Source organism: Oncorhynchus kisutch, linkage group LG14, assembly GCF_002021735.2.
Source record: "Oncorhynchus kisutch isolate 150728-3 linkage group LG14, Okis_V2, whole genome shotgun sequence".
NCBI classification, from domain to species: Eukaryota; Metazoa; Chordata; class Actinopteri; order Salmoniformes; family Salmonidae; genus Oncorhynchus; species Oncorhynchus kisutch.
In genome coordinates this window covers 81,418,885-81,437,337 of record NC_034187.2, presented here as the reverse complement: position 1 = coordinate 81,437,337, position 18,453 = coordinate 81,418,885, and the positions used below count along the sequence as shown (strand labels likewise).

At 47.9% G+C, this 18,453-nt stretch overlaps 1 protein-coding gene across 1 annotated transcript in view; it reads right to left on the bottom strand.

Moving 5' to 3' along the window:
* LOC109875904 (gamma-aminobutyric acid type B receptor subunit 1-like) overlaps nucleotides 1-18,453 on the bottom strand; it is a 328,979-nt gene that overhangs the window by 91,711 nt on the left and 218,815 nt on the right. Inside the window, exons 8-9 of the mRNA XM_031789059.1 lie at nucleotides 10,534-10,668; nucleotides 1,303-1,473 (exon numbers count right to left, since the gene is read on the bottom strand). Of these exons, the coding sequence (XP_031644919.1) occupies nucleotides 1,303-1,473; nucleotides 10,534-10,668 (306 nt within the window). The remainder of the gene's footprint in view (nucleotides 1-1,302; nucleotides 1,474-10,533; nucleotides 10,669-18,453) is intronic.

Here is an 18,453-nt window from a genome sequence, read left to right as displayed (position 1 = left end):
TTAACAAAGTCCAATACTCAGCAATAATAGAAATAATGTCCTTGTAACCACTTCAAGGGGGGGGGGGGGTCTTCCTTATGCTGAGGGCAGCATTATAGCCATAGGCTAGGCTGTGTGACTGTGCATGGATGGCATATCTGAATATTGTGCCAGTCATTATGGGGCTCCATCTGTCGACTCGTCAGGGATTCTGGGAAATGTGATTCTGGAAAATGTCTTGAGCTTTATTGGGAGCATTGTGTTCTGAAAGATCAAGATGAGTTTTTTCTCCGGGTGGATGAAACCCCATCTCAGATTTAGCTGATGTAGCTGGGATCTCACCTCCACTGTAGGGTTAGGGTTAGGGGTTAGGGTTAGGGTTAGGGGTTAGGGTTAGGGGTTAGGGTTAGGGGTTAGCCCTCTGTTTTAGCAGTTTGGCATTCAGATCTGGGGAGAAGCTGACCCTCTTCTCCTCATAGGTCAGAGTCCCCCGAGTCCACTGCAAGGCGAACAATTTGCCATTTCACTTCAAACGAGAGCCCTTCCCGGAGAAGACCCACGCAAGTGTGCAATGTTAATCAGCGGCATGGGACCCAGCTTCTCCTGCCTCGAATAGCTCATGGAAAAGATTGCTCATGAAACAAAGTTGGGTTTTCCTGCCACCCCCACGGAAGTTTGAAGTCCTTTTGGCACGTTGAATTTGCCGGAATGATTCTCAAGTGATTCTGTTTTTTCTTTTTAAGGAGATCGATTTGCCCCTTTTTTTTCTAACTTAGCTCGCGCTGCTTCCAGGTCACGGAGTCGCACCTCTTTCCCATTGGCTATCGGTGGAACTGTTGTCGGGGAGTTGAGAGCCGTCATGTTACCACAGGTGAACCGTGGGGGGGGGGGGGCAGATGATTCTATCCTTGGGAGACAAATAGACCTGCTCGTTTTTTAAAATTCTTATCATACAATCAATGTCCCACACTTTAATATGATGTTTACTATTGATCCTTTTTAATTAATTTTTTAAAATCAACTCTGTTAATTAATAGTTATTTTGCAAAAGAAAGCCACGATGAGGCCACGCGTTTTCAATACCATGTCCCCGGAACAGGAAGGCTCATGTTTCATCAAAGTCCATAAAACTTGAGTCTAGAGCAGCCTTAGTTAGGAAGAGTGATTAGCCCCACATACTCTGGACCACAGAAGCCCATTCTGACGTGGCTCTGTTTTCCTCTGCATCTGTCTCCCCTCTACATTCAGACTCTCACTGTCTATAAAACAGTCAAAAACAAACAAACAAAAAACATGTAAATGTTAAAGATGCCTGTCACTCACCGAGGTGAAAACTTCCGTAGTCTGCTGGATGGTGGCGATCTTCGTCCATTTCCACTTCTGAAAGAGCTGAACCCTGGTGGGGTTGTGGAGGGTGGCAGACGGGTGGGTACGGAAGAACGTGGGGAAGCGCTGCCGGTTGGAGAGAGCTGGAGAACTGGAGCCGTAGGATAACTGAGGAGAGAAGAGGAGAGGAGAGGAGAAGAGGAGAGGAGGAGAGGAGGAGAGGAGGAGAGGAGGACAGGAGGAGAGAAGAGAGGAGGAGAGGAGGACAGGAGGAGAGGAGGAGAGAAGAGAGGAGGACAGGAGGACAGGAGGAGAGGAGGACAGGAGGAGAGAAGAGAGGAGGAGAGGAGGACAGGAGGAGAGGAGGAGAGGAGGACAGGAGGAGAGAAGAGAGGAGGAGAGGAGGACAGGAGGAGAGGAGGAGAGGAGGACAGGAGGAGAGGAGGAGAGGAGGACAGGAGGAGAGAAGAGAGGAGGAGAGGAGGAGAGGAGGACAGGAGGAGAGGAGGAGAGGAGGAGAGGAGGACAAGAGGAGAGAAGAGAGGAGGAGAGGAGGACAGGAGGAGAGGAGGACAGGAGGAGAGAAGAGAGGAGGAGAGGAGGACAGGAGGAGAGAAGAGAGGAGGAGAGGAGGACAGGAGGAGAGGAGGACAGGGGGAGAGAAGAGAGGAGGAGAGGAGGACAGGAGGAGAGGAGGAGAGGAGGACAGGAGGAGAGAAGAGAGGAGGACAGGAGGACAGGAGGAGAGAAGAGAGGAGGAGAGGAGGACAGGAGGAGAAAATAGAGGAGGAGAGGAGGACAGGAGGAGAGGAGGACAGGAGGAGAGAAGAGAGGAGGAGAGGAGGACAGGAGGAGAGGAGGACAGGAGGAGAGGAGGACAGGGGAGAGAAGAGAGGAGGAGAGGAGGACAGGAGGAGAGAAGAGAGGAGGAGAGGAGGACAGGAGGAGAGAAGAGAGGAGGCGAGGAGATAGAAAAGTGTTAGGGTGTCCTCATTATGAAAACAGAAAAGACAGAAGAGACAGAGGAAGAAGAACAAACCAAAGAATAAGACAAAATGAGAAAACAAGAAAAGGTAGTTAACATAATGAAGCAAAACCATGTTTGGTTCAATAATACACAGCCAAAGCCCAGTAAATTAGGTCCTGCTAGAATATCCCTCCGCCAAAGCCCAGTAAATTAGGTCCTGATAGAATATCCTTCCGCCAAAGCCCATTAAATTAGGTCCTGATAGAATATCCCTCAGCCAAAGCCCAGTAAATTAGGTCCTGTTAGAATAACCCTCAGCCAAAGCCCAGTAAATTAGGTCCTGATAGAATATCCCTCAGCCAAAGCCCAGTAAATTAGGTCCTGATAGAATATCCCTCAGCCATAGCCCAGTAAATTAGGTCCTGATAGAATATCCCTCAGCCAAAGCCCAGTAAATTAGGTCCTGTTAGAATAACCCTCAGCCAAAGCCCAGTAAATTAGGTCCTGTTAGAATAACCCTCAGCCAAAGCCCAGTAAATTAGGTCCTGATAGAATATCCCTCAGCCAAAGCCCAGTAAATTAGGTCCTGATAAAATATCCCTCAGCCATAGCCCAGTAAATTAGGTCCCGCTAGAATATCCCTCCGCCATATCCCAGTAAATTAGGTCCTGATTGAATATCCCTCTGCCATATCCCAGTAAATTAGGTCCTGATTGAATATCCCTCCGCCATATCCCAGTAAATTAGGTCCTGATTGAATATCCCTCCGCCATATCCCAGTAAATTAGGTCCTGATAGAATATCCCTCAGCCAAAGCCCAGTAAATTAGGTCCTGTTAGAATAACCCTCAGCCAAAGCCCAGTAAATTAGGTCCTGTTAGAATAACCCTCAGCCAAAGCCCAGTAAATTAGGTCCTGATAGAATATCCCTCAGCCAAAGCCCAGTAAATTAGGTCCTGATAAAATATCCCTCAGCCATAGCCCAGTAAATTAGGTCCCGCTAGAATATCCCTCCGCCATATCCCAGTAAATTAGGTCCTGATTGAATATCCCTCTGCCATATCCCAGTAAATTAGGTCCTGATTGAATATCCCTCCGCCATATCCCAGTAAATTAGGTCCTGATTGAATATCCCTCCGCCATATCCCAGTAAATTAGGTCCTGATTGAATATCCCTCCGCCATATCCCAGTAAATTAGGTCCTGATTGAATATCCCTCCGCCATAGCCCAGTAAATTAGGTCCTGATTGAATATCCCTCCTCCATAGCCCAGTAAATTAGGTCCTGATTGAATATCCCTCCGCCATATCCCAGTAAATTAGGTCCTGATTGAATATCCCTCCTCCATAGCCCAGTAAATTAGGTCCTGATTGAATATCCCTCCTCCATAGCCCAGTAAATTAGGTCCTGATTGAATATCCCTCTGCCATAGCCCAGTAAATTAGGTCCTGATTGAATATCCCTCCGCCATATCCCAGTAAATTAGGTCCTGCTAATGTATTAAACATTTTCATTGATCAACTGCAATGTGAGCTGGTAAGTTAAAATGGGTCCAATTTCCTATATAGTGCACTACTTTTGACCAGAGCCCTATGGGCCCTATTCCCTATGGGCACTATTCCCTTTTGGCCCTGGTAAAAAAACAAAACATAATGCACTATATAGGGTATAGAGTGCAATTTGGGATGCAAACATACATCGAACGGTGACACGGCCACTGCAGAGGAATATGGGTCAGAAATGTGATGTGGGAACCGACCGAGATAGGTCTTTATGACACCAAAATAGCACTGCATGAAAAATGTAGGAATATGGCTGTATACTGGGGCGGCAGGGTAGCCTAGTGGTTAGAGCGTTGGACTAGTAACCGGAAGGTTGAAAGTTCAAACCCCCGAGCTGACAAGGTACAAATCTGTCGTTCTGCCCCTGAACAGACAGTTAACCTGTTCCACTGTTCCTAGGCTGTCATTGAAAAGAAGAATTTGTTTTTAACTGACTTGCCTGGTAAAAATAATTATTTAAAAGTAAAAAATACCCGCCCAGCATCTAGTCTACACATCATTTCTGTGAGAGTACACTTTCAAAGTGGAGAGTGACACAAATACTGTGCAATAATAGCCCACCAAATATCAGCCTGCTATTCCTGTATCCCCTCCATAAAGGTGTCTAGATGCAGTCTGGATATACAGTACAGTAATAGCTAAAAGCTTTGTCCAGGTCAGGACAGTTGTCATAACATGTCATTTTGGGAAACTTCAATATCTTTCAGGGCGCAATACTAGCTGTCAAATGTGAGAGGCAAATGGTATGGGCCCTGGTCAAAGGGAGAACACTACGGTGCCATTAGAAACCCAACCACTGAGACGGACAGAGCAGTGTTATTATTCCCTCTGACCTCCTTGACACTTCTTATTTGGCATTCAGGCCTTGGAATACTTACCTTACCTCTAGGCTGACAAAACACTCCACTCTCCTCTCCTTCCTTGACAGCTAAGTGGATCTGAGGTGTCTGCTTCCCAGTCTCCCTCTTTCTCCCCCCCCCTCTCTCTCTCGCTCTCTCTCTCTCTACCCATCCCCCACCCCTCCCTCTCTCTCTCTCTCCCACTTTTCCTGTGCCTAGTTCAGAGGCCTTGGACCGCTTCCCTCCCTAAGCTATGGATCTGAGGTGTCTGCTCCACTGTCACCTCCCACCCACCATCCCTCTGTCCGTCACCCCCCCCCCCCCCCCCACTCCCTCCCTCCCTCCCTCAGCCAAGTGGATCTGAAGTGTCTGCTTCACTATCTCACTCTCCCCCATCTCTCCATCCATCCGTCCGTCCCTCCCTCCCTCCCTCCCTCCCTTCCTCAGCCAAGTGGATCAGAGGTTTCTGCTTCACTGTCAGGTGCCAGTGGAGCTCACAGAGGAGGGCACTCAACTCCCTGGAGCTCAGCTATGACTCTGTGTCAACCTCCCTCTAGACACCACTAGTCTGGTAGCTATGACTCAACCTCCCTCCCTCTAGACACCACTAGTCTGGTAGCTATGACTCAACCTCCCTCTAGACACCACAAGTCTGCTAGCTATGACTCAACCTCCCTCTAGACACCACTAGTCTGCTAAATATGACTCTGAATCAACCTCGCTCTAGACACCACTAGGCTGTTAGCTATGACTCAACCTCCCTCCCTCCCTCTAGACACAACTAGTCTGTTAACTATGACTCTGACTCAATCTCACTCTAGACACCATTAGTCTGCTAGCTATGACTCAACCTCCCTCTAGACATCATTAGTCTGCTAGCTATGACTCTGACTCAACCTTCCACTAGACACCATTAGTCTGCTAGCTATGACTCAACATCCCTCTAGACACCACTAGTCTGCTAGCTATGACTCAACCTCCCTCTAGACACCATTAGTATGCTAGCTATGACTCAACCTCCCTCTAGACATCATTAGTCTGCTAGCTATGACTCAACCTCCCTCTAGACATCATTAGTCTGCTAGCTATGACTCAACCTGCCTCCCTCTAGACACCACTAGTCTGCTAGCTATGATTCAACATCCCTATAGTCACCACCAGTCTGCTAGCTATGACTCTGACTTAACCTCCCTCTAGACACCATTAGTATGCTAGCTATGACTCAACCTCCCTCTAGACACCATTAGTCTGCTAGCTATGACTCAACCTCCCTCTAGACACCATTAGTATGCTAGCTATGACTCTGAGTATTAGTCTGCTAGCTATGACTAAACCTCCCCCTAGACACCATTAGTCTGCTTGCAATGACTCAACCTCCCACTAAACACCATTAGTCTGCTAGCTATGACTCAACCTCCCTCTAGACATCATTAGTCTGCTAGCTATGACTCAACCTGCCTCCCTCTAGACACCACTAGTCTGCTAGCTATGATTCAACATCCCTATAGTCACCACCAGTCTGCTAGCTATGACTCTGACTTAACCTCCCTCTAGACACCATTAGTATGCTAGCTATGACTCAACCTCCCTCTAGACACCATTAGTCTGCTAGCTATGACTCAACCTCCCTCTACACACCACTAGTCTGCTAGCTATGACTCTGACTCAACCTCCCTCTAGACACCATTAGTCTGCTAGCTATGACTCAACATCCTTCTACACACCACTAGTCTGCTAGCTATGACTCAACCTCTCTCCCTCTAGACAGCACTAGTCTGCTAGATATCTGACTCAACCTCCCTCTAGACACCAATAGTCTGCTAGCTATGACTCAACCTCCCTCTAGACACCAATAGTCTGCTAGCTATGACTCAACCTCCCACTAAACACCATTAGTCTGCTAGCAATGACTCAACCTCCCACTAAACACCATTAGTCTGCTAGCTATGACTCAACCTGCCTCCCTCTAGACACCACTAGTCTGCTAGCTATGTCTCTGACTCAACCTCCCTCTAGACACCATTAGTCTGCTAGCTATGACTCAACATCCCTCTAGACACCACTAGTCTGCTAGCTATGACTCAACATCCCTCTAGACACCACTAGTCTGCTAGCTATGACTCAACCTCCCACTAAACACCATTAGTCTGCTAGCAATGACTCAACCTCCCACTAAACACCATTAGTCTGCTAGCTATGACTCAACCTGCCTCCCTCTAGACACCACTAGTCTGCTAGCTATGTCTCTGACTCAACCTCCCTCTAGACACCATTAGTCTGCTAGCTATGACTCAACATCCCTCTAGACACCATTAGTCTGCTAGCTATGACTCAACCTCCCTCTAGACATCATTAGTCTGCTAGCTATGACTCTGACTCAACCTTCCACTAGACACCATTAGTCTGCTAGCTATGACTCAACATCCCTCTAGACACCACTAGTCTGCTAGCTATGACTCAACCTCCCTCTAGACACCATTAGTATGCTAGCTATGACTCAACCTCCCTCTAGACACCACTAGTCTGCTAGCTATGACTCAACCTCCCTCTAGACACCAATAGTCTGCTAGCTATGACTCAACCTCCCACTAAACACCATTAGTCTGCTAGCAATGACTCAACCTCCCACTAAACACCATTAGTCTGCTAGCTATGACTCAACCTGCCTCCCTCTAGACACCACTAGTCTGCTAGCTATGTCTCTGACTCAACCTCCCTCTAGACACCATTAGTCTGCTAGCTATGACTCAACATCCCTCTAGACACCACTAGTCTGCTAGCTATGACTCAACATCCCTCTAGACACCACTAGTCTGCTAGCTATGACTCAACCTCCCACTAAACACCATTAGTCTGCTAGCAATGACTCAACCTCCCACTAAACACCATTAGTCTGCTAGCTATGACTCAACCTGCCTCCCTCTAGACACCACTAGTCTGCTAGCTATGTCTCTGACTCAACCTCCCTCTAGACACCATTAGTCTGCTAGCTATGACTCAACATCCCTCTAGACACCATTAGTCTGCTAGCTATGACTCAACCTCCCTCTAGACATCATTAGTCTGCTAGCTATGACTCTGACTCAACCTTCCACTAGACACCATTAGTCTGCTAGCTATGACTCAACATCCCTCTAGACACCACTAGTCTGCTAGCTATGACTCAACCTCCCTCTAGACACCATTAGTATGCTAGCTATGACTCAACCTCCCTCTAGACATCATTAGTCTGCTAGCTATGACTCAACTTCCCTCTAGACATCATTAGTCTGCTAGCTATGACTCAACCTGCCTCCCTCTAGACACCACTAGTCTGCTAGCTATGATTCAACATCCCTATAGTCACCACCAGTCTGCTAGCTATGACTCTGACTTAACCTCCCTCTAGACACCATTAGTATGCTAGCTATGACTCAACCTCCCTCTAGACACCATTAGTCTGCTAGCTATGACTCAACCTCCCTCTAGACACCATTAGTATGCTAGCTATGACTCAACCTCCCTCTAGACACCACTAGTCTGCTAGCTATGACTCAACCTCCCTCTAGACACCATTAGTATGCTAGCTATGACTCAACCTCCCTCTAAACATCATTAGTCTGCTAGCTATGACTCAACCTCCCTCTACACATCATTAGTCTGCTAGCTATGACTCAACCTGCCTCCCTCTAGACACCACTAGTCTGCTAGCTATGATTCAACATCCCTATAGTCACCACCAGTCTGCTAGCTATGACTCTGACTTAACCTCCCTCTAGACACCATTAGTATGCTAGCTATGACTCAACCTCCCTCTAGACACCATTAGTCTGCTAGCTATGACTCAACCTCCCTCTAGACACCATTAGTATGCTAGCTATGACTCTGAGTATTAGTCTGCTAGCTATGACTCAACCTCCCCCTAGACACCATTAGTCTGCTTGCAATGACTCAACCTCCCACTAAACACCATTAGTCTGCTAGCTATGACTCAACCTCCCTCTAGACATCATTAGTCTGCTAGCTATGACTCAACCTCCCTCTAGACATCATTAGTCTGCTAGCTATGACTCAACCTGCCTCCCTCTAGACACCACTAGTCTGCTAGCTATGATTCAACATCCCTATAGTCACCACCAGTCTGCTAGCTATGACTCTGACTTAACCTCCCTCTAGACACCATTAGTATGCTAGCTATGACTCAACCTCCCTCTAGACACCATTAGTCTGCTAGCTATGACTCAACCTCCCTCTACACACCACTAGTCTGCTAGCTATGACTCTGACTCAACCTCCCTCTAGACACCATTAGTCTGCTAGCTATGACTCAACATCCTTCTACACACCACTAGTCTGCTAGCTATGACTCAACCTCTCTCCCTCTAGACAGCACTAGTCTGCTAGATATCTGACTCAACCTCCCTCTAGACACCAATAGTCTGCTAGCTATGACTCAACCTCCCACTAAACACCATTAGTCTGCTAGCAATGACTCAACCTCCCACTAAACACCATTAGTCTGCTAGCTATGACTCAACCTGCCTCCCTCTAGACACCACTAGTCTGCTAGCTATGTCTCTGACTCAACCTCCCTCTAGACACCATTAGTCTGCTAGCTATGACTCAACATCCCTCTAGACACCACTAGTCTGCTAGCTATGACTCAACATCCCTCTAGACACCACTAGTCTGTTAGCTATGACTCAACCTCCCTCTAGACACCATTAATCTGCTAGCTATGACTCAACCTCCCTCTAGACACCACTAGTCTGCTAGCTATGACTCAACCTCCCTCTAGACACCACTAGTCTGCTAGCTATGACTCAACCTCCCTCCCTCTAGACACCATTAGTCTGCTAGCTATGACTCAACCTCCCTCCCTCTAGACACCACTAGTCTGCTAGCTATGACTCAACCTCCCTCTAGACACCACTAGTCTGCTAGCTATGACTCAACCTGCCTCCCTCTAGACACCATTAGTCTGCTAGCTATGACTCAACCTCCCTCTAGACACCATTAGTCTGCTAGCTATGACTCAACCTCCCTCTAGACACCACTAGTCTGCTAGCTATGACTCAACCTCCCTCTAGACACCACTAGTCTGCTAGCTATCTGACTCAACCTCCCTCTAGACACCACTAGTCTGCTAGCTATCTGACTCAACCTCCCTCTAGACACCACTAGTCTGCTAGCTATGACTCAACCTCCCTCCCTCTAGACACCATTAGTCTGCTAGCTATGACTCAACCTCCCTCCCTCTAGACACCACTAGTCTGCTAGCTATGACTCAACCTCCCTCTAGACACCACTAGTCTGCTAGCTATGACTCAACCTGCCTCCCTCTAGACACCATTAGTCTGCTAGCTATGACTCAACCTCCCTCTAGACACCATTAGTCTGCTAGCTATGACTCAACCTCCCTATAGACACCATTAGTCTGCTAGCTATGACTCAACCTCCCTCCCTCTAGACACCACTAGTCTGCTAGCTATGACTCAACCTCCCTCTAGACACCACTAGTCTGCTAGCTATCTGACTCATACTAGAGGCTGAGGCAGCGTCCCAAATGGCACCCTATTCTCCAATCATCCCCATAAGGCCCTGTTAGTCTGCTCCTTTATTCCCCCTCTATCCATGTGGTATCTACATAGGGAATAAGGTACCATTTGAGAAACAACCTCTGACTGAAGCTGGAGGCTCATGACTCGCAGATTATTTTTGATTTTTTTCACATTTAATCAATGAATTAGGGCACCCAGTCATAAGGATTTACTGAAGAACATTGTTATGATATAGCTAATGTTGGAGATAGATGTGGTATCTATCTAGCACAACTGATAGACTGTCACACACACACACACACACAGTAGAACCACACTCACCACTATAAGGTTCCACATGCGAGCGGCCTCGGCCACCAAAGTGGACACAGAGCTGCAGCCGGGCATCAGGACCATCTTGATGGGTTCAGTGTACAGCAGGTCATACAGGAGCTTGGTGGCTTCACCTGGATCACACTGTAGGGAACAGAGGAAGACAGAAAGGCAGACTGTATATGCTCCAAACTATTTACTGGTAAACCATCTCATCACACTGTAGGGAACAGAGGAAGACAGAAAGGCAGACTGTATATGCTCCAAACTATTTACTGGTAAACCATCTCATCACACTGTCGGGAACAGAGGAAGACAGAAAGGCAGACTATATATGCTCCAAACTATTTCATGGGTAAACCAACACACTACATGGGGAACAGAGGACTAGTAAATAGAGGAGGAATAAGGGAGATGGATAGAAGGGGAATAAAAGAGAGGGATAGAGGAGTGGAATAAGGGAGATGGATAGAGGGATAGAGGGGGATACGGGAGATGGATAGAGGGGGAATAGAGGAGAGGGATAGAGGGGGATACGGGAGATGGATAGAGGGGGAATAAAGGAGAGGGATAGAGGGGGATAAAGGAGAGGGATAGAGGGGGGATAAAGGAGAGGGATAGAGGGGGGGGGGGTAAAGGAGAGGGATAGAGGGGGGATAAAGGAGAGGGATAGAGGGGGATAAAGGAGAGGGATAGAGGGGGATAAAGGAGAGGGATAGAGGGGGGATAAACCATCTCATCACACTGTAGGGAACAGAGGAAGACAGAAAGGCAGACTATATATGCTCCAAACTATTTACTGGTAAACCATCTCATCACACTGTCGGGAACAGAGGAACACAGAAAGGCAGACTATCTATGCTCCAAACTATTTCATGGGTAAACCAACACACTACATGGGGAACAGAGGACTAGTAAATAGAGGAGGAATAAGGGAGATGGATAGAAGGGGAATAAAAGAGAGGGATAGAGGAGTGGAATAAGGGAGATGGATAGAGGGATAGAGGGGGATACGGGAGATGGATAGAGGGGGAATAGAGGAGAGGGATAGAGGGGGATACGGGAGATGGATAGAGGGGGAATAAAGGAGAGGGATAGAGGGGGATAAAGGAGAGGGATAGAGGGGGGATAAAGGAGAGGGATAGAGGGGGGGGGTAAAGGAGAGGGATAGAGGGGGGATAAAGGAGAGGGATAGAGGGGGATAAAGGAGAGGGATAGAGGGGGATAAAGGAGAGGGATAGAGGGGGGATAAAGGAGAGGGATAGAGGGGGGGGGTAAAGGAGAGGGATAGAGGGGGGATAAAGGAGAGGGATAGAGGGGGATAAAGTAGAGGGATAGAGGGGGGATAAAGGAGAGGGATAGAGGGGGGGGGGGTAAAGGAGAGGGATAGAGGGGGGATAAAGGAGAGGGATAGAGGGGGGTAAAGGAGAGGGATAGAGGGGGGATAAAGGAGAGGGATAGAGGGGGGGTAAAGGAGAGCGATAGAGGGGGGATAAAGGAGAGGGATAGAGGGGGGGGTAAAGGAGAGCGATAGAGGGGGGATAAAGGAGAGGGATAGAGGGGGGGGTAAAGGAGAGGGATAGAGGTGGGAGGGGGGATAAAGGAGAGGGATAGAGGAGTGGAATAAGGGAGATGGGATAGATGGATAGAGGGGGAATAAAGGAGAGGGGTAAAGGGGGAATAAAGGAGAGGGATAGAGGGGGAATAAAGGAGAGGGATAGAGGGGGGTAAAGGAGAGGGATAGAGGGGGATAAAGGAGAGGGATAGAGGGGGATAAAGGAGAGGGATAGAGGGGGGATAAAGGAGAGGGATAGAGGGGGGTAAAGGAGAGGGATAGAGGAGTGGAATAAAGGAGAGGGATAGAGGAGGATAAAGGAGAGGGATAGAGGGGGAATAAAGGAGAGAGATAGAGGGGGAATGGGGAGCAATGAGAAGATGAGGGGATGGGTTTGAGGAAGAGGTGTAAAGGGGGGGAATGGGATAAAGGGAGTGGGTAGGTTGAGCGGGAAAGCAATGGGGGAGAGAGAGAGGGAGAGAGGTAGAGATTGAGGTATATCGATTAGATACGGCACCCCGCAACAACAAAAAATTACATTAAAGTGCCATTTGTATGTTAAACTGCACCGTGGGATTGAGAGGGTCAGTGATTAATTTCACACTAGTTTACACTCAACGACACCAAAAAAACAGGAGAGCCCAGAGACAGAGAGACAAGGTGAGGCTCGTCCCAAGGACACCTGGATTTGTCTTCCGAAAAATCATTTCCCCGGGGAGAGAATCAACATTTTTGGAGTCCCAAAAAGCACCCTATTCCCTACATAGTGCACTACTATTGACCAAAGTGAAAACTATTTTCCTACCTGAAAGCAGGGACCACATTTCCTCACCAAACAGTCAATCTCCTGTCTTTGATCTAAGCCTAACAAATGGCGTTGGGGTCTTTCTTCATTTTAATTCTCAACATACAGTCAATGAAAAATAGATATTACATTTAAACGATAATGGTTGCGGGTTAAATCGATCATTAATCATTTGGTTGTTTGGGAGAGGGAATCTACCGTTGGGAGGAAACCTGCAGCAGACAGTGTTGTGTATGCCAAATGGCACCCTATTCCATATATAGTGCACTACTTTCGACCAGAACCCTATGTGCCCTGGTCAAAAGTAGTGGACTAAATAGGAAACAGTGTGCCATTTGGGACGTAAGTCTGTGACTACAGCATTGGATAGGGCACTGGATCAAATCACTAATATTTCACCTAACAGGCCAAAACAGTAGGCTCACTGGGAATCTATTCTGGCGAGAGCACAGAGAGATACATTACCTCAAAATGATTATGCAGCGGAACCTGATTTCGTTTGATTTGTCAAATCATACAAATGGAGATAGCTGTGGTCCCGAGGCAGCAGATTTCCCCCCCTCGCTTAACCACAGTCAGTGTTGCCCTACTACTGTGGCCTATAATCACAGAACGTTACCGAGATGCAGTCCCAAATGGCATCCTATTCCCTATAAAGTGCACTACTTCTGACCAGAATCCTATGGTCCCCTATGCGCCCTGGTTAAAAGTAGTGCACTATATAGGGAATAGGGATCCATTTGGGATGTAGGGAGAGAAGTCAATGATCCTCTTGCTCTATCTTGTGTATTAATTGATTGCTTTCCACAGTAAAGATCCTCCTCATGTCCACATTAAACCCATTCCACGTAAAAGACACGCTTTCCACCGTAAAGCCCCCTCCTCATGTCCACATTAAACCCATTCCACGTGAAAGACACGCTTTCCACCGTAAAGCCCCCTCCTCATGTCCACATTAAACCCATTCCACGTAAAATACACGCTTTCCACCGTAAAGCCCCCTCCTCATGTCCACATTAAGACCATTCCACATGAAAGACACACTTTCCATCGTAAAGCCCCTCCTCATGTCCACATTAAAACCATTCCACGTGAAAGACACAAAACTAATGTGACATAATTGGGCCGAATTATGAGCAAGGGCAAGAGTTCAACTGACTGCTAAGACTTTGTCCCAAATGACACCCTAACCCCTGCACCTACACAGTGCCCTATGGACCCTAGTCAAAAGTAGTTCAATATATTGGGAATACGGAGGCATTTGGGACACGAACCAAGGCTAGCATACTCGTCACTGCGCCGGGTTTCATTTGGAACACTGGTTACCAGTAAGAACTCCAACTACCAGTTGGAAGAGCGAAGAACAGCCAGGCTTGTTGAGTCAGTGGTGTGTTTGGGGATTGTTGAGTCAGTGGTGTGTTTGGGGCTTGTTGAGTCAGTGGTGTGTTTGGGGCTTGTTGAGTCAGTGGTGTGCTTGGGGCTTGTTGAGTCAGTGGTGTGTTTGGGGATTGTTGAGTCCGTGGTGTGTTTGGGGCTTGTTGAGTCAGTGGTGTGTTTGGGGCTTGTTGGGTCAGTGGTGTGCTTGGGGCTTGTTTGGGGCTTGTTGAGTCAGTGGCATGTTTGGGTTTTATTTGGGACTTGTTGAGTCAGCGGCGTGTTTGGGGCTTGTTGAGTCTGCGGTGTGTTTGGGGCTTGTTGAGTCAGTGGTGTGTTTGGGGCTTGTTGAGTCAGTGGTGTGTTTGCAGCTTGTTGAGTCAGTGGTTTGTTGGGTCAGTGGTGTGTTTGGGGCTTGTTGAGTCAGTGGTGTGTTTGGGGCTTGTTGAGTCAGTGATGTGTTTGGGGATTGTTGAGTCAGTGGTGTGTTTGCAGCTTGTTGAGTCAGTGGTGTGTTTGGGGCTTGTTGAGTCAGTGGTGTGTTTGGGGCTTTTTGAGTCAGTGGTGTGTTTGGGGATTGTTGAGTCAGTGGTGTGTTTGGGGATTGTTGAGTCAGTGGTGTGTTTGGGGCTTGTTGAGTCAGTGGTGTGTTTGGGGATTGTTGAGTCCGTGGTTTGTTGGGTCAGTGATGTGTTTGGGGCTTGTTGAGTCAGTGGTGTATTTGCGGCTTGTTGAGTCAGTGGTGTGTTTGGGGCTTGTTGAGTCAGTGATGTGTTTGGGGCTTGTTGAGTCAGTGGTGTGTTTGGGGCTTGTTGAGTCAGTGGTGTGTTTGGGGCTTGTTGAGTCAGTGGTTTGTTGGGTCAGTGGTGTGTTTGCAGCTTGTTGAGTCAGTGGTTTGTTGGGTCAGTGGTGTGTTTGGGGTTTGTTGAGTCAGTGGTGTGTTTGGGGCTTGTTGAGTCAGTGATGTGTTTGGGGCTTGTTGAGTCAGTGATGTGTTTGGGGCTTGTTGAGTCAGTGGTGTGTTTGCAGCTTGTTGAGTCAGTGGTGTGTTTGGGGATTGTTGAGTCAGTGGTGTGTTTGGGGCTTGTTGAGTCAGTGGTGTGTTTGGGGATTGTTGAGTCCGTGGTTTGTTGGGTCAGTGGTGTATTTGTGGCTTGTTGAGTCAGTGGTGTGTTTGGGGCTTGTTGGGTCAGTGGTGTATTTGCGGCTTGTTGAGTCAGTGGTGTGTTTGGGGCTTGTTGAGTCAGTGATGTGTTTGGGGATTGTTGAGTCAGTGGTGTGTTTGGGGCTTGTTGAGTCAATGGTGTGTTTGTGGCTTGTTGAGTCGGTGGTGTGTTTGGGGCTTGTTGAGTCAGTGGTGTGTTTGCGGCTTGTTGAGTCACTGGTGTGTTTGGGGCTTGTTGAGTCAGTGGTGTGTTTGGGGATTGTTGAGTCCGTGGTCTCTTGGGTCAGTGGTGTGTTTGGGGCTTGTTGAGTCAGTGGTGTGTTTGGGGCTTGTTGAGTCAGTGGTGTGTTTGGGGATTGTTGAGTCAGTGATGTGTTTGGGGATTGTTGAGTCAGTGGTGTGTTTGCGGTTTGTTGAGTCAGTGGTGTGTTTGGGGCTTGTTGAGTCAGTGGTGTGTTTGGGGCTTGTTGAGTCAATGGTGTGTTTGGGGCTTGTTGAGTCAGTGGTGTGTTTGGGGATTGTTGAGTCAGTGGTTTGTTGGGTCAGTGGTGTGTTTGGGGCTTGTTGAGTCAGTGGTGTGCTTGGGGCTTGTTGGGTCAGTGGTGTGTTTGGGGCTTGTTGAGTCAGTGGTGTGCTTGGGGCTTGTTGAGTCAGTGGTGTGTTTGGGGCTTGTTGAGTCAGTGGTGTGTTTGGGGATTGTTGAGTCCATGGTGTGTTTGAGGCTTGTTGAGTCAGTGGTGTGTTTGGGGCTTGTTGAGTCAGTGGTGTGTTTGGGGCTTGTTGAGTCCATGGTGTGTTTGAGGCTTGTTGAGTCAGTGGTGTGTTTGGGGCTTGTTGAGTCAGTGGTGTGTTTGGGGCTTGTTGAGTCAGTGGTGTGTTTGGGGCTTGTTGAGTGAGTGGCGTGTTTGGGTTTTATTTGGGACTTGTTGAGTCAGCAGCGTGTTTGGGGCTTATGCGTCCCTGCTGGTGCAGCTCCCTAGATTCCATCGAGAACATCAGCAGAATGTTTTAACCTCCTACTGAGGGCTGCTCGCCCTTGCTCCTACAGACCCAGGGGAGGCCGTGCAAGGGGCTTCCGTTCCATGAACTATACAGCTGGGACCAAACGCATGAAATTGAGCTCACCCGACAACACACAAGCATAGGCTACAGTCTTATTTTCACCTGTATAGGATGGAGCGCCACTACTTGCCTGAGTGAAGGGCAGAGAGAGACAGAGAGAGAGAGACAGCGAGAGACACAGGTGTGTCAACTATCGTTGACTTTCAGGAAGAATCCTACAAGCAGCTGTTAAATATTTGGATGAAGTATCAGCGGCATCGTAAAGACTCATCTGGACGGGAACGGCACGATTATTTTCCTTCGCTGAGAGCGGCGTAGACTTTCCATTATTCATATGAATTGGAGAAGAAACCTTTCTAAATATAGAATCCCGTTCATTCTCTGATGTAGACTATTTGAAAATGGCTTGACAGTGCAGGAGGCCTTTAAATATATCAGATGATTTTATAGGGGGTCAAAAAAGTCAATAAAAAAACTAACCGCCTATAAACCATCTTTAAATGTTGCTGTCAGACGGGCTATGATGAATGTCATGGAGGCCTAGCTGAGAGGGAGACTGGGAATGAGAGAGAGAGAAAGAGGGGCTATGATGAATGTCATGGAGGCCTAGCTGAGAGGGAGACTGGGAATGAGAGAGAGAGAAAGAGGGGCTATGATGAATGTCATGGAGGCCTAGCTGAGAGGGAGACTGGGAATGAGAGAGAGAGAGAATGAGAGAGAGAGAGAAAGAGGGGCTATGATCAAATTAAATAACATTTTATTTGTCACATGATTTGTAAACAACAGGTGGAGACTGAAGTCTCATTCACATTTCCCATAAGCAACACATTATGTTGTGCCAGATGTCATGTATTTCAATGGGAACGGCCAGAACGGCGTGGAAACAACCCCCCCCCCCCCCCCCCCCCTGCGGTTGAAGGATCCGTTGCGAGACGAACGCTGCATACTTAGACATTTTCCAAACTTTGCGTCTATATGAGTACTTATCCCTGTCATAGCTAGTGACATCTAGGCTCTCCATATCCTTATCCCTGTCCTAGCTAGTGACATCTATCCGTATCCTTATCCCTGTCCTAGCTAGTGACATCTATCCGTATCCTTATCCCTGTCATAGCAAGTGACATCTAGGCTCTCCATATCCTTATCCCTGTCCTGGCTAGTGACATCTATCCGTATCCTTATCCCTGCCCTAGCTAGTGACATCTAGGCTCTCCATATCCTTATCCCTATCCTAGCTAGTGACATCTAGGTAATCCATATCCTTATCCCTGTCCTAGCTAGTGACATCTATCCGTATCCTTATCCCTGTCCTAGCTAGTGACATCTATCCGTATCCTTATCCCTGCCCTAGCAAGTGACATCTAGGCTCTCCATATCCTTATCTCTGTCCTTGCTAGTGACATCTAGGCTCTCCATATCCTTATCCCTATCCTAGCTAGTGACATCTAGGCTCTCCATATCCTTATCCCTGCCCTAGCCAATGACATCTAGGCTCTCCATATCCTTATCCCTGTCTTAGCTAGTGACATCTAGGCTCTCCATATCCTTATCCCTGCCCTAGCTAGTGACATCTAGGCTCTCCATGTCTTTATTCCTGCCCTAGCTAGTGACACCTATCCATATCCTTATCCCTATCCTAGCTAGTGACATGTAGGCTCTCCATATCCTTATCCCTGCCCTAGCTAGTGACATCTATCCGTATCCGTATCCCTGTCCTAGCTAGTGACATCTAGGCTCTCCATATCCTTATCCCTGTCCTAGCTAGTGACATCTAGGCTCTCCATGTCTTTATCCCTGCCCTAGCTAGTGACATCTATCCACATCCTTATCCCTATCCTAGCTAGTGACATCTAGGGTCTCCATATCCTTATCCCTATCCTAGCTAGTGACATCTAGGCTCTCCATATCCTTATCCCTGCCCTAGCAAGTGACATCTAGGCTCTCCATATCCTTATTCATGCCCTAGCT